This window comes from Myxocyprinus asiaticus, chromosome 37 (genome assembly GCF_019703515.2).
Source record: "Myxocyprinus asiaticus isolate MX2 ecotype Aquarium Trade chromosome 37, UBuf_Myxa_2, whole genome shotgun sequence".
Taxonomy (NCBI): Eukaryota; Metazoa; Chordata; class Actinopteri; order Cypriniformes; family Catostomidae; genus Myxocyprinus; species Myxocyprinus asiaticus.
The window spans coordinates 37,565,415-37,581,907 of NC_059380.1; the positions used below are offsets into that span (position 1 = coordinate 37,565,415).

Sequence of the window (16,493 nt, forward strand, 5' to 3'; positions counted from 1 at the left end):
CTGGTCTCTTTCATTTCCCCCAAATTTTAATTGTTGAAATGAAATTTGCCAGAATTTCTCTACTTTTGCCATGTCCCCTACTAATATATTTTATAAAAAGTGTTACAACCAGGAATATCTTTACTTTTTCCTAAGGACTTCATTAAAATATATATTTTTATATGTACTATTTTTATAACAGATTTATTGTCAATAATTGTATTTTTTATATCTATCATCTATTTTTTTTTTTTTTTTTTTTTTTTTTTTTATACATCGACACCTGCCTTCAGGTAAATAAAAATAAACTTGGAACAACCCAAACATATTTTTCTACTCCCCAGTTACCTCCTGATCTAATTTTTTCCTTTTTTTAACCTCCTGATCTACTTTTCTGCGCTCTCTCAACCTATGACGTCACACCATGACGTGACGTCCTCCATTCAGTGACGGCGCTTACGATGTTTTAAGTTTCAAAACACATATTTGACAGAACAATGTAAGCTCCAAAAAGCATCATCGCACCCGTGTAGCCAAACTAACTCGGAATAACGGCGCACAGAGTCCGCTCGAAGTAGTTAAAACGCGGAGTCTGAATTGTTTTGATCCGTTGTGCAACATGAGGATACACGTGAATCCAGCAGCTTCAGCGGGTTTAGAATCGTGACCACGCCTCCATGTTGGCGTCTCGACCAATCGGAGCAGCTCATGCGGAAACTCGGCCACCAATAAACATCGAGTAGGCGTGGTTCCGCGCGGCCAAACTCACGTTTGGATTAATGGATAGCGCTCCGGTAGAGAAATGGAGGGATGCGCGAGAAACTGGTGCTAGCTTATTATTGTTTAATGAATATAAACAATCGTCTTTAATGGATCTCAAGCGTGAATTTATGGCTTTAGTGTTGGTCTGATCCTAAAGGGAGTTTAACAAGACAAGAAACGCAGGAAAAAATCCAACACGGCGAGCTGCTTCCATTAAGACCTACTGAGCTAACTGTGTGATTTAAGGTATATTACATATTCATTACATAATTAGTGGAGTATGTCACTTTTAATAATGATCATTCATATATTAAATATAACATTTACAAAATAATATATGTTTGTTCTTTTCCGTTTAACATAACTTTGGCTTATGCCTGTCCTTCAGCATGCGCACTGGACATATAAGTAGTACATTGAAATCTCATTCACATACAAAGTAGGGATGGGCGATACTACTTATTTTCTTTTCGATCCGATACCAAGTACTTTTAGGCCAATATCGCCGATATCGATACCAATACCGATACCTCTATTAAACTGATTTTTTACGAATTATTTGGATAAAATTTGTAACTTTATTATTACTTTTTTAATATATATATATATATATATATATATATATATATATATATATATATATATATGGGCCTAAACAGAAAATTATTAGGCTGATTTGTTTACCCTTTAAAAATTAGTTAGTATAAGCCTCACATAAAACCTCTAAATTAACCATAGATATTATTATATGGCTACTATTACTAAAACCAAGTTACCATATGGATACTACTGTAATGCTGTAGTAAAACCATGGTTAATTGTATCAAAACCTTGGTTACTGCCAAAAAGAAGAAGAAGAAAACAAAAAACATGGTTACTACAGTCGTGATTACTACAGTCATGGTTAATTCAATATTACTACAATAAATCCATGGTAAGTTTTCATAAGGGTATCATTTATTAACGAGGATTACAGATCATTATCAATGTTTTAACAACTCTGAATTTAAATAAACGTGTAAAAGTTGTCAAACAAGTCCATTATAATACGTCACGTCTAGGTTAGTCAGTACTTGGTGTGAATAACTCCAGAAGCTGTTTTCTGTCATTATCTCAGGAAAGCACTGCTCTCTCTTTGAACGAGGGAGTGCTGACTGCTAACTGACTGCTAGTGTATTTTAGCATTATGTGCGTCAAGATGAGCGGAAGAAAAAATAGTTCCAGTGCCATAAAACAATTCCACTTCGAAGCTTATGAGATCCATTAATATTCAAATTATCTAAGTAATGCGATCACTTAAAAAAAAAAAAAAAAAAAAAAAACTTAAGAATCGATATTCTTGATACCACATCAGTATCGGAAGTATCGATACTTTAGTATACTTTAGTATCGATCCGCCCATCCCTAATACAAAGTTATTTGTGAATTCAATTCTGGAAGCCCACTTCTACTAATCGAACACACTCATTATTGTAATATAGAGTATATTACTTTATTATTGTAATATTGCTCTGTATCATACATTCATGGACGCTCACATGATACATTAAATACAAAATAATCTACTTTTTCTTGAAACATCACGTTGTCTTTCAACGCATGCGCATTGACATTCAATTATATTGAGCTAGCTCACTCACTGTTAGGATTTAAGCTTTAATATTACATTATTTGTAGCATTAACATTTGATACATTAAATATGAAATATTTGCTTGTGTTTTCTTTTTAGCTTGGCTTGTACATGCACTATGCATGTCCTTCTGCGTAATGCGTGCATGCTTAGTTGCGCACAGCCCCTTCAAACTTGTACACTGAATAACCATGAACTGTTTTCTCATTAAAGCATGTACAGTTGAAGTCAGAAGTTTACATACACTTAGGTTGAAGCCATTAAAACAAATTTTTGCTAACCACTATTGCAAGTCGTGTAGGACATCTACTTTGTGCATGACACGAGTAATTTTTCCAACAATTGTTTACAGACAGATTGTTTCACTTTTAATTGACTATATCACAATTCCAGTGGGTCAGAAGTTTACATACACTAAGTTAAATGTGCCTTTAAGCCGAAGAACACCATCCCAACCGTGAAGCATGGGGGTGGCAGCATCATGTTGTGGGGGTGCTTTGCTGCAGGAGGGACTGGTGCACTTCACAAAATAGATGGCATCATGAGGAAGGAAAATTATGTGGATATATTGAAGCAGCATCCCAAGACATCAGCCAGGAAGCAAATGGGTCTTCCAAATGGACAATGACCCCAAGCATACTCCCAAAGTTGTGGCAAAATGGCTTAAGGACAACAAAGTCAAGGTATTGGAGTGGCGATCACAAAGCCCTGACATCAATCTGATAGAAAATGTGTGTGCAGAACTGAAAAAGCGTGTGCGAGCAAGGAGGCCTACAACCTGACTCAGTTACACCAGTTCTGTCTGGAGGAATGGGCCAAAATTCCAGCAACTTATGGTGAGAAGCTTGTAGAAGGCTACCCAAAATGTTTGACCCAAGTTAAACAATTTAAAGGCAATGCTACCAAATACTAACAAAGTGTATGTAAACTTCTGACCCACTGGGAATGTGATGAAAGAAATATAAGCTGAAATAAATCATTCTCTCTACTATTATTCTGATATTTCACATTCTTAATATAAAGTAGTGATCCTAACTGACCTAAGATAGGCAATGTTTTCTATGATTAAATGTCAGGAATTGCGAAAAACTGAGTTTAAATGTATTTGGCTAAGGGGTATGTAAACTTCTGACTTCAACTATAGTTTTGTGTTGTTGGCAGCTCTGTATGAGATGTATGGCTCAGTTAAGGTGCTTTAAGGGAATATCGTCCTTTCTGCAGACTCGTGTCCATCCATGTGCATGGCGGGAGCGCGCATCAGTGACAGTGACATTCTCTGATGTGGGTTTAGAAAATGATTTATGAATGTGGTACTTGTATTTGTCCTCTCAATCCATTTGCTACATGATAGGAAAGGCCAGAAGTGATAGATGGGATATAAGGGTCTGGAGTTGCTTTCTGCTGTATTGTAGAGCGTGTTTAGAGGTGGTTATAATTGTCATGAAAATAATGTTACGATGCAAAAAAAAATATATATATTTTATTGTCCAAAAATAGACATATTTCTTCATTGATTTATTAACTTTCTTGGTTGTTTGGCAAACATTTTAAGTAGTTCTACTTAAAGGTGTGGCCACATTTACCTTCGCACTGCAAAATTCCATGGGCAAAATTATTCGTTATTGAAGTTATTTGAGACAAATTATAAAGTAAATATATTTTATGATTATTTTTTAATGTTTGTTGTAATGGATCATTACCATAATTTAACTGGGAATAATCGCAAACAACTGTGTGATTAATTCGTTTTAAAATTTTAATCGATTCACAGCCATAGAATTCTGTATTTCTTATTAACTATTGCACCATTTTAGATTTTGGGATGAAATATGACCTGGTTTCATTTTATGAGAATAAACCATTTGCATATTAGCTAAAACAGATAGCTTTTAAAGCTGGATTTACCCTCAAAATCAATTTAAGGACTTTTTTTTTTACTCAAAATATTTACTATGATTTGTAATTGTGTGATAACTAAGATGCATTAATTAGCACTTCATTGCAATAACAGTTTGGTTATTCATAATATAAAGTGTTGAATCTCGAATTTGATCTTAGTGAAAAACCAGTAAGTTGGTCAGGCCAATTATTAGAACCAGATTTGGCCATTTTAAGAACATCAGCATCATCTGATAACCATGTACTCTTGGTAGATTAACAGAAGTGTTTAAGGCCCCTGCACACTTCCTACGAAATCAAAGAACAAACGGGTGTGATGTCATTTAGAACAAAATCTGTCCAAAAAGAAGGTGTTTTTAAGTTTGTTTTGGTGGTTTGTAAAAGCCCATCAGCGCAAACTTTTAGGAAACTTTGTACCAGCTGCTAACAACCCTCTAACTGCCGTTGGTCCACGTCATCAGTTGGTGGCCACATGAACACACTGCCTTGCAGAGTTATTAGCAAGCTTGTGCAAGCTTACCTACATCTGTACAGTCGGTCTCATAGAGACATTTTCCATGACCATGCCATGCGTGATTTTCTTTTCATTTTTACTATTATTATTATTATTAGTGTACAAAAGGAATCAAATCTACTCAAATACACTTAAGTGCCCATTCACTCATGTGCTGTCTGCAGCTCTATTGACACATCTGCCCAAAGACATGCCTATCATCATTCTTTTGTCTGTAGTCTACCCATGTACACTCTTTTATACACATATTATTGTATAATTACAATAACAGCGTTTAATCGGTGCATATAGCATGTTAGCGCATTAGCGCCATTAATGCAAAAAGGTAAACATTAAAAATTACACATTATGTACTGCATATTTATTACTTTAAATCATCATCGAGGGGTTAAATCAGCTTCTTTTACTAATTTCATGTGAATTCTACTCATAGAATGAGGCATGATGTCATTGATAACACACTGTCTTATTAGTTTATATTTTGCATGTAGTCTTGAACATCCTCATTGAAATGCTCCTCTAAAAGCCTCCCCCAGCGGTGTGGCCGGTGTCTGAATGTTCACAAACAGTATGTTTTTGCTCAGCTGTTTAGAACTTCTTTGTGGTTTTGAGCGACGAACAAAGAAGCACTTTGACATGAGTGTGCTGGTGCCCTTAAGCTTGTAACCCCTCAGTTCCAAAATTTGCCATGAGCCTTGTTAATGGATAATAAACCATTTCTGCTTTCAATATTTTGTGAACTTAAGTAAATATTGTTTCATTAAATATTATTATGCATAAATCACCATGATATCAGCCACTCTACTTTCTATATGTTATTATGGGATATGGCTATTTAAAACATCTTGGTCTCGGCTTGAGTCAAGGTTGTTTACAAGAACATAGTGTTAAGACTCGTTGGATGTCCAGCTCTAATTTAGCCTACATTGTTTGTTTGCCAACATGCATGTCAATACAGTTGACTCACTTTTTAGCCTGAACTGACACATTAAGTGACAGAGGTGTTTAATTCAACTGGTAAAATTCATTAGTTTCACTTGTCTATTCTTTAACCAGGAGATACATGTTGGTTTATTTTAGTTTTTTACTATGTGAAAAGCAATGATATGGTAGTGATTCAATAGTAGTGTAGTATCCATAAAGGTTATTACCTGTTACAAAAGATCTAATGTCAGTTCTTTAAACCAAAGCATTATATATGATAAACCGATATTTGTGATATGTGCTCAAGCATTTTTTTTCCCTTTGAAAGCACCTTCTGCTCCCATATTCTGTTGAAATAGGCTGTAGCCTGCTCAAAAAGTTCCATATGGCAGGCCTAGACACATTTTTTGCAACGTTTACATACATAAGTCTAGCAATTGACTAGTGCTGTGGGCCATTTGGAGATCGTCTATAGCTTCCATAGGACTGTTTATAGATTAAAGTCTGTCTGTGTTGAAATAAGGGGACGGGTGGCTTTGAATTATGTAAGAATGAGGCCTAGCTTGCTTTTTTTTTTTCAGTATCAATCCAACATAAGTTTTAATACCTTAACTAGTGCTACTCTAACAGAGCCTATTTTGAGAGTAACTGCGTCAGACTCACTGTCCACACAGTGGCAGGTATTACGTGGACAGATCATGACCCTATAGAAAGTGACCCAATCATTTTGTTATCTTTACCCACGTCAATGTAACAAAAAGCCAGCCAGCTTCCAGGTTTGAACAACCCCCAAAAAGGGTTATTAAGTGTTTAACTTCGGAACGTAACTCACAACACACTGTTTGTGCTACAGACCTGTCTAACACCTCAAAATGTGCAGCTTGTTGAAGATAGGTGTGCTATTTTCTTTACGTGATCAGATGTCTTACTTTCTTGCTGGCTCTTTTTACTTAGGGAAGTAAGCAACTACACAAAAAAAACTAGAACTTGCATAGCAACTGGGCATACTGCAGCCCTAACCATTCACAATGAAATGACCACTGAGTGGCGCTAAAAGCGAGTTCAGTTTTCTTCCCAGCAGATGAGGTTTTTAAGGTTAATGCACTATTGAGTTTTAAATCAACAAAACCTACCTCCTTACCCTAAATCTTAAACCTAACCAATATTGTCATAAACAGCAAATGTGAGATGAAAAATGCAATTGCTGAAGCAACCACGTCATTTTCGACTCAACATGTTGACTCGCATGCTCTTCAAGGCTCCTTTGCATTGCAAGTGCAACACTCTATCAGTTGAGCTACTGCGCAACTTGATTGCGTTTGATCAAGCTAGTAAATGTAGTTTGTTATGTAATGCAATCACTAAATGTATCGCCTTACAAGTCATGCGCTATGGTAAAAATGTTTAGATGTCATAAGCAGGGGTGGGCAAAAATATAATCTTCATTTGAACGATCTCGATATAGATTCTTAAATCCCAAGATTGATCTTTCACTCAATGCACAACCCTCCACTACAATGAGAAGAAATGACTCGCATTTGCAACCAAATTTCATGCTATGCAACTAAAGTGAATATATTTGGCAACTGGCTGGTAAATGTTTACATTTCGCTCACCAGTAATTGTGTTGTTTAGTCGTGAAGTGTTCAGCAGCGAGATCATTTCAGCGTGTTAGACGTAAAAGTTGTTCCGTGTAATGTGTGTCCAAACAAGATCCACGCAACCCATTTGTCATTGAATACGGTCACTTTTAATTCCCTTTCTGTTCTTTACGGTCAATTATTGATCAAAAACAACAAAACGTTTTTTTTTTTTAATTCTAATTATGCATCGCACAGATGAGGTAAAGCCATTCGAGTCCTCTTTAGTTAACATGCGCTCATTTAAAGGCACTGTTTACAGAAATGCCGTTTTTTGTTAAAGAGACAGTACCGGTTTTAGCATGTGTTGAACAAATCAATGTAAATACTACAAATTATACAATTTAACAATAAATATTTAATAAAAATAATATATGAAATATAATATTTATTGATTGAATACATTTGTTCATTTTTAAAAAGCCAAAATGTGACCAGAATTATGAAAAACGAATCAAATATAATTAGTAAAATTAACATTTTCGTAATGTACCTAGTTAAAAGGTCCCCTGTATAATTAACCGCAATAGCTAGGAGATAATTTTTTTATATGTAAGCAAAAGGGACATTATAACTGAAATAAACCCATATGAATCGATATTGAATCGAATCTAAATCAGAATTGACTCGAGAGCTTGTGAATCGGAATTGAATTGAATCGGGAAATCTGTATCAAAACTCAGCTCTAGTCATAAGATAGCATTGTGTGAGGAACAGGGCAAAAATTAAGTGTTTTTTAACTGATAATCTCCCGTTTTACTCATGATTTGTGTGAAAGAGAATAAAAGTTAATATTGTTGTAGTGCCTCTAGTGTTCATTTCACCAGGAAATGGAAAATGAGCCACGTAAAAATCAAATTATTTAGCAAAAATGTAGGTATACGTGTTTCTATGAGATCAAATCAATGCATATTTTTGCACAGGCAAGCACCACTCACACTGAATTTAAAATAAAAATAAAAACTAGTCTTAAAGTTGTTGGTTCAAATTCCAGAATTGTTTTTGGTCTGTAAACTGCAGAATTACAGAGATCTCGATCATTATTGTGCACTTGAGTAACTCTTAACCTTTAATACATTTCCCATAATGCACTTTCGATAAGGACATGCATGCTTAACGAATAAAATGTAAAATATAAAAAAGTGTGTTTTGTAAATGTAGGGCTGTTGGACTTCTTAGCACATGACACTTACACACACATATGCACATCTAGCTTCCTGACAGTTATGTAGTATGCTTTATGACTCATCCTGTCTTCCTGCCTGTGGATGACTTCGTCAGCCTGTTGTTTTGTTTATGAGTATGAAAGCTGATATGATTATGTTCGCACTCAGCCAGTTTGTGCTACATGTGTGCTAAAATCAGATGTGTCATTTTCATAATACTGTTGCCAGTTACATCAATCATCAGACATAACATGGTGAACTCAACATACAGTAGTTGTATTCATGCTTATTTTATCCCAGAGTCTGTGTAGACTGGGGCAAAATGGACCTAATGTCTTCAGAGTTCTTAAAAACACAAAATGTGTCATAATGAGGTCTTCCTGAGAGAACAATGTTTTATCCAAATTGTGTTAGGGTGCGTTTACACATTAAGCACCATTGCATTCCGTCTGTGCTATTTTGTAATTGTTGGCCTATTATGCCTCAAATGGGAGTCCTTGGCCATTGCGTCACTTCATGCCGTTCCACGTTCTGTCACGTGCCATGGCCGTTGCATTTTAAGACCACTTGGCATAGTTAAAAGTAGTTTAGCTTTTAAAAATGCATCTCAAGTTAAGGACAAGCTAGGGACTTTTCATGCAGGACACATTCTTGCTTATTTGGTAGTGTTTTTTATACATGGTACCATGGTTGTACATTCTTTGAAGTATCTGATCTGCTGCCATCACTGTACCATGGTACTGAAACAGTACCTTTTTTTTTTTATAAGGATTTGATATTTGTGGGTAGTTGACGTACATCCATGGACACCCACAGGGTGATGTGATGCATCTAGTGCAGTAGCTAGAGGCAAGTTGCATGCTTGTTTGGCATCTGCTTGCAGCTCTCTCGTTTACGGCTTGCTGCTGCTGGTTAGCCATTTTGGTGAATGGGAAGCCACGTGTATGTGTAAGCCTTCCCTTGCCAATGCACAGCCTCTCCACCACCAAGACTCCTGCCGGCATCCCCAAGGCCACACATGGTAACTGGGTGGCTTGCACCCTCAGGCTAATCGGCAGGGGATCTCCGATGCTGTAGTGGTTCCCAGAGGTGTGATGTGCGGGGTTGTTCCTGGTTTCCACCAACCACCACACTGCTGCCTTGCGGGTAAGCCTGGAAAGTTAAAGACTAGTGGAGCACACCCTGGGAGAAAGGCAAGCTATGGGGGCAAGCCTTGAGGCGGTTTCAGTCAACTTGATTTCCGGCAGCCCACTGCAGCTGGGAGGAGGTGCCAGTCGTCTAGGGTTATCCTTGCCATTGGATCCATCTCCTCCACAGCCAAGATAGTGATGCTGGGAAGTGCGCACCCCCAACACCACTCTAAACTTTCATTGCGCAGGTATCTTCTCCTACCAAAGTACCAAGTCTAAAAAATTAACAAAATGAGAAAAATGCTGTTAAAAATAGTTTGAGTATAGCAGGGCCTTCAACTTATTTTATTAATTTTAATCGGGCCTCTGATTGATTTTGATAAATTAACTTTGTTACTCAACGGTGAATTTAGCATTCAGCGGTACTGTTAAAATATACAGCGGTAAGTTTAACATTACTCAACGGTGACTTATAACGTTCAGTGGTGAATTTATAAACACTCATCGGTGAGTTTAATAACACTCAACTTTGAATTTATAAACACTCAGTTGTGAGTTTAGGAATGCTCTGTGTTGAATTTAACAACACTCAGCAATTAATTTAAAAACATGTAACCGTAAGTTTAATATTATTCAGTGGTGAATTTAATACTCAGCGGTACAGTTATAAATATACAGTGGTAAGTTTAACATTACTCAGATTTTATTTTAAAAAGCAATACGTTTAAAAATGCTCAGTGGTGAATTTAACAACGCTCAGCAATTAATTTAAACTTACAATGGTAAGTTTAACATTACCCAACGGTGACTTTAATAACGTTCAACTGTGAATTTTAGAAACACTCACTGGTGAGTTTAACACATTTAGCGGTAAATGTAAAAACAAACAGAGGTATGTTTAACATTAATCAGCGGTTAGCTTAATAATGCTCTGTGGCGAATTTCACAAGTGTGCAAATACCTCTGACTATTTTAATGTAAATAAATATAGAGTATAAACAATAGTTTTTTTTTTCTGTTCATGTTAATTGATGTTCATGTTGCTTATGATGAAAGTTCTAAGATTTAATAATTATTCTGAAAAATTATGTATTTATCTGGACAATCTGACCCCCCGTAACAAAGTAGTTGAAGAGCACTGGCGTCTAGCACGTCACACCGCAGGACCATGGCAACTTCCTGTCAAATACTCCTGTATCTGTTTCTCTTGCAGTTCTCGGCACAGTTGTCTTCAATGGAAGACTCTACGTTCTACGTGATCACCTATTAGAGTCAAACTTATCAAAGATCATCATACATATGGATTGCTCTATAGATGAACATTGTTAATGTGGATAAAGGCGACAGAGTATCTGGATACCGGAGCAGAGGATCCATAGAGAAATTTCAGGGGCGGGGGATGCAGGGAGGAGACAGCTATCCCGATGGAGAAGAGGAGCGCTCCTCTCCAGGCTTCAGCAAGCGAGTGGGACAGGTGAACCAAACAAACAACGGTCAAGAGCCAGGCACCAGTGGAACCGGGCCTGGATCGGGCTCAGAGGAGGAGGAGACCGAGGGCCGGCGAGGAGGAGCCAGCAGAGGTGATGGCTTGGCATGCTGTGAGGAGAGCGGTGGAGAACGTTCCGGAGGCGAGCAGGCACAGGATGATGTTGATATGAACAGCGGTCACGACTCCAGTAGCAGTAATGATAGCGTCGGCAGATCACAACATCATCGTTCGTCCTCAGCCATTTCCAGTCCTGGAAGCACCACAGGATTGGGCAGCACCAAGAGGTACAACAATCCCATAGTCGTAACTAGAGATCAGCAATTTGCAATTTTAAAGGTTAATAGTGAACTGTAGGTAAATTAAACATTTTTAAGACATTTTTATGTACTGTATTTGTAAAGTAACTCTTTATAATCAAGACCCATAGGCTCATTATTACTATAATAATATGACATAATTCATGTAATCTTGCCCCAAAACGATTGCAAAATCTTTTACATGCAGACTTCCATTGAGTAACTTCAGACACAGGAAGTACAGTCCTTGGTTGTTCTGTTGGTGACTAATTGACATGTGTAGATTAAAGTTTTTTTTTTTTTAAAGGGCTCGCTTGCATCGAGCAGCCCAGTTCTGAATGAAACGTTCCTGTAGATCCACTTTAACTATATGCAGATGGATGATATTAATATGTGTGTAAGTTTAGACTCCAGGTTAAATCATTTTCTTTTGCTCTTTGTATCTTTAGCTCAAAATCTGTTACTGGTTCCTCATCCTCCAGTTACCACAGCGCTCATCACACGGAGTGCAGGTAATCTAACCTGATCCAAACCAGTGGTATAGTGGTGACTGAAGAGGTGGGCATACTGTGAATTTACTATGAACTATGTTAGATGTTCAGTTCATCTATTGCATAGAATGTGTAAGAAATATTATTTTCATTAAAACACTTTATGGCCTGATGTAATCATAGTCTATCTATACTGTATGTTAACGTACAATATGCTTTTTTCTGCAGTGTCAGGGTAAGATAGTTCCTTGCTGCCATGCTGTGCACTATTAAAACAAAAACATGTTAACCCAAATATCTATTTAAATGGATAGGTTTGATTGTAAGTTCTTTTTATTAGGCTGCTAGTTATATGAGTAACACTTTATAATAACTCTGAGTAGTAAACTAAACTAATACATACATAAAGTACTACTAAAATATAAACGGTTAAGCATTATATTTTGAATGTAGTAATATTCATGTAAACTATATCTTAATATAGAGGTATTAATGGTTATATGTTTTAATTTGTACCAAATTGTGCTTTGATCTCTGTTTAGTAGTGAAATTGTTTCCTTACTAAAAATATCAACTTAAATAATGTGGCACAATAAATACAGCACCAAGTAACCCTAACAGGCAGAAAAATATGACATTTGATTTAATTACCGACAACTCCGTTAACTTAGCCAGCATCTGCAACGTGTGATCGCGTAAGTTCAGTAGCTCTAAGGTGTATTTAAATTAGGGCTGACAATCGATTAAATTTTTTAATCGAATTAATTACGATATCCCAATTATTCACGCTAGATAGGCCCCCAAATAAAAATAATTTTGTATATAATAATTAAAATACCTTTTAAATATTGTATAATAAATGTTATAATTCAGAGATAATTCAAATACTTTACATCATATAATTAGGGCTGTCAATCAATTAAAATTTGTAATCAAATTAATTACATGATGTCCCGATTATTTAAATTAATTGCAATTATTTGCATGTCAAGATTTATTCAGAAAGAACCCCAAATAAAAATAATAATAAATATAATAATTAAAATAACTTTAAATATAATATAATAAATATTAAATATAATTACAGGACGTGCCGATTAATTACTCGAATTAATCGCAATTATTCGTATATAAAAATGTACTCAAAGGCCCCCAAATAAAAATGATTTAGTACTGTATTTAGTACTGTTATAATTAAAATAACTATAAATATAATACAATAAATATTATAATTAAGATAATTCAAATACATTATATCATATACATATATTGTTCCAGCAGACAAGTAAAGCATTTAGACAATACAAAAAGTGGCTTAAAAGTCAGTTTTAATTTCCACATCACTGAACATAACCCTGTTATTGGCCTATTATTTTTTATTGTTGGTGTATATACTCATGCGTCAGATGGACGCTTTTGGAGCGTCTTACGTTGGTTGCGTCGCATCTGTAGTCACACGATCTATGTGTTTACATTCTGTGTCAAGTTAAAGGTAGTTTGAAACATTGAAAACACATCTCGAGAATCCTGCACTCTGTTGTGCTTGGTCTAGATGTCTTTGAACGCAAAAGCGCGTCCTGCTTTTTGGTTTGACGAGGTGTGTTGCCTGTACTAAACATCTGATATGGATGTTTTATCGAGAATATCGATCCTCACAAAAAATGTTGAATCTCAAAGTGATAAGTGATTTTATTTAGTTTAAATAAAAAAGCTGTATTGCACGTTTCAAATTGGAGCTGGAGTTAATTTACACGAAACAACAACAATTCTAAATGTGACATTTTAATGAGTTTGATTGATGTTTGTTGTCACAAGTCAATTTTAAATGTGAGGTTGTTAAAGCATTGAATATAATCTGTAATTTTTGTTAAATGTTAAAACAGAAGTCTAATAATATTTAGCTTAAGCCTATTTTGTATCAAGAATTTGCAAAAACAAAATCCATTTAACAAACGTATCTGTATTGGTATCAGAATCGACGATAGTACTTGGGATCGGTTTGAAAATAATATAAGTGGTATCACCCATCCATATCCTGTACAGCTGGAGTTGCGCTGACTGTCCCATACTGCCACACATTTTTTCCGTTGGTAGGAACATTCCTTTTTACCGAACTTGCGTACAGATCGGGGGCATAATTAATTGCGTTATTTTTTTTTTAATGCGTTATGTTTTCATATTATTAATCGCACTAAGTTAATGCGTTAAATCGATAGCTCTCATTAAAAATGCATTAATATGTTCGCGTTTAGCAGCGAAGTATATTTTCAGTGCAAATTATGACTCGCACTGTTCGCACATCAGCATTTCACTATAGCGCTAGAAATGTCTCGCCTCCATCCTGGTTGGAAAATTCCCATCCCAGCAGAAACAAATGTTCTTATTGGTTTCCGACTGTCTATCTTGCCCATGTCTTCATGTCAGTGTCACCGTGCGCCAAGCGAAATTCTCTGGATGCACTGTGTACAAACATTCAGGGGACACGGGACACGACCCAGACCGGACTCGAAACTCGAAAGTTTATATTAACAGCAACAAATGTGAATATGAATTTTTCACAATATGTGAAAGCAAATGTGTGTTTTTGTGTATGCAGTAAGCAGACGGAGCAGGGCCAAGAGCAGATGCACCGAGAGGTGATGCAGACGGTGCAGGAGATGAAGAAATGGCTGCCATCTGAGAAGAGAAGCCGCAGCAAAGCCAGTACTGTAGAAGCACTGAACTACGCTCTCAACTGTGTTAAACAAGTTCAAGGTAAACACTCAAACACACAGTTCTGTCTTGTGATTAAATGGTTTTGTAGTGATAAAGCCAGCACTCTGTATTCCATCCGCGGTAGAGAGTCTCCGATTATGTAATAGTCCCTTAGCTCCGTCTGCAGGAAGGGCGGGCCGGTCCTAACCATTCGCTGGTGGTAAAATCCCTGCACAGTCCTTTTATATGCCATGATATGTTGTCAGCACTGTGTTTTTGATGTAAGGGTTGTATTGGATGTCAAAAATGAAGCCTGTATTGGTGGAGATTTGGGCAGATTTAGATATTTTCTGTATGACCTCATCATCATATGCGTCATGTTGTTAAGTAATTGTGAAACTCAACCCACTGGAATGTGGCTAAAGTGCTTTGTCAGTGCTGTGGCTGTACTTCCTGTGTTTCAAACTTTGAGTTTTTTAAAGGCCTGTTTTTACAAACTGCTCAACAGACTGTATGAGATTAAAATATACACCCACCCTGACTCCTTAAAAGAATGAGTTTTGGAAACATGACAGATTGAAATTGAAAATTCTGTGTGTTTAACTTACATTTTTGAAGATTTTTATTTCATTTTGGGGGGGGGGGTGCATCCAAGCAAATCATTTATTAATATTTCTGCAAATTTCTCTTAATTTCTCTTTAAAATTTCTGCATCTCAATTTATTTTTTGTGCCAATTTTTTTTATTTTTTTGTGTTATTATTTGTTTGAATTTTTTCTTATTCTTAATCTATATCTAATGTAAATTTCTGCATCTGTTTCCTTCTGCAGATTTTGTATTTCTTTTTTGTTAATTTTAAGTCTTAATTTTCCTTTTAATTTCTGTATCTCAATTTCCTCCTGCAGATTTTTATTATTTATGTTAATTATTTTATATTCTTAATTTCCATCTTAATTTCTGCAACTCAGTGTCCTTCTGCAGATTTTTATTATTTTCATTATTTTATATTCTTAATTTCTGTCTTAATTTCTGCATCTCAGTGTCCTTCTGCAGATTTTTATTATTTATTTTCATTATTTTATATTCTTAATTTCTAATATACATTTCTGCAACTTAGTTTCCTTCTGCAGATTGTTTTATTATTTCTTTTTGTTATTTGTAATTCTTAAGTTTCCTTTTAATTTCTGTATCTCAGTTTCCTCCTGCATAATTGTTTATAATTTCTTTTCATTATTTTATATTCTTAATTTCTTTTTTTAATTTGTGCATCTCAATTTTCTTCTGCCGTTTTTCTTCTTATTTTTTTTTACTCTTAATTTTCCTATTAATTGCTTCATTTCATTTTCTTCTACATATTTTTTCTTTTCTTAATTTCCCTTTTTAATTTGTGCATCTCAGTTTTCGTCTGCATTTTTTTAAAATTATTTTTGTATTTATTTTAACTCTTAATATCCCTCTTAATTCTTAATTTATTTTTTCTTCTGCAATTTTTTAGTATTTATTTTAATTATTTGTAATTCTTAATTTCTAAATTTTAAGTTTCATTCTGCATATTTTGTAATAATTTATTGTAATAATTTCTTTTACCTAATTTCTCTTTTAATTACTGCATTTTAATATCCTCCAGATTTTTTAATTTGTTTCTGTTTTTAATTTATAATTTGCCTCTTTCTGCATCTCAATTTCCTCTTGCAGATAAAAATTATATATTTTTTCTATTTAATTAATTTTTCTATTTCATTTGTGCATCTCAGTTTCCATCTACAGATTTTCTTTTTTTCTATTTTTAATATCTGCATCTTAATTTTCTATTTAAATATTCAATTCTTAATCATTTTTTTCTGCATCTTCAAATTCCCTTTAAATTCCCTCAGATTT

At 35.2% G+C, this 16,493-nt stretch overlaps 1 protein-coding gene across 4 annotated transcripts in view; it reads left to right on the forward strand.

Annotated features, from left to right (window-relative positions):
* Window positions 1-743: 743 nt before the first annotated feature.
* LOC127427848 (period circadian protein homolog 3-like) overlaps window positions 744-16,493 on the forward strand; it is a 44,822-nt gene continuing 29,072 nt past the window's right edge. For 2 of the 4 annotated variants that reach the window (XM_051675679.1, XM_051675681.1), the window contains exons 1-4: window positions 744-987; window positions 10,859-11,418; window positions 11,880-11,942; window positions 14,518-14,675. In XM_051675679.1, the coding sequence (XP_051531639.1) occupies window positions 10,961-11,418; window positions 11,880-11,942; window positions 14,518-14,675 (679 nt within the window). In that variant the 5' untranslated portion in view covers window positions 744-987; window positions 10,859-10,960. Of the gene's footprint in view, window positions 988-10,858; window positions 11,419-11,879; window positions 11,989-14,517; window positions 14,676-16,493 lie in introns of those variants that run through there. The other 2 variants (XM_051675680.1, XM_051675682.1) reach the window with 2 other exon arrangements.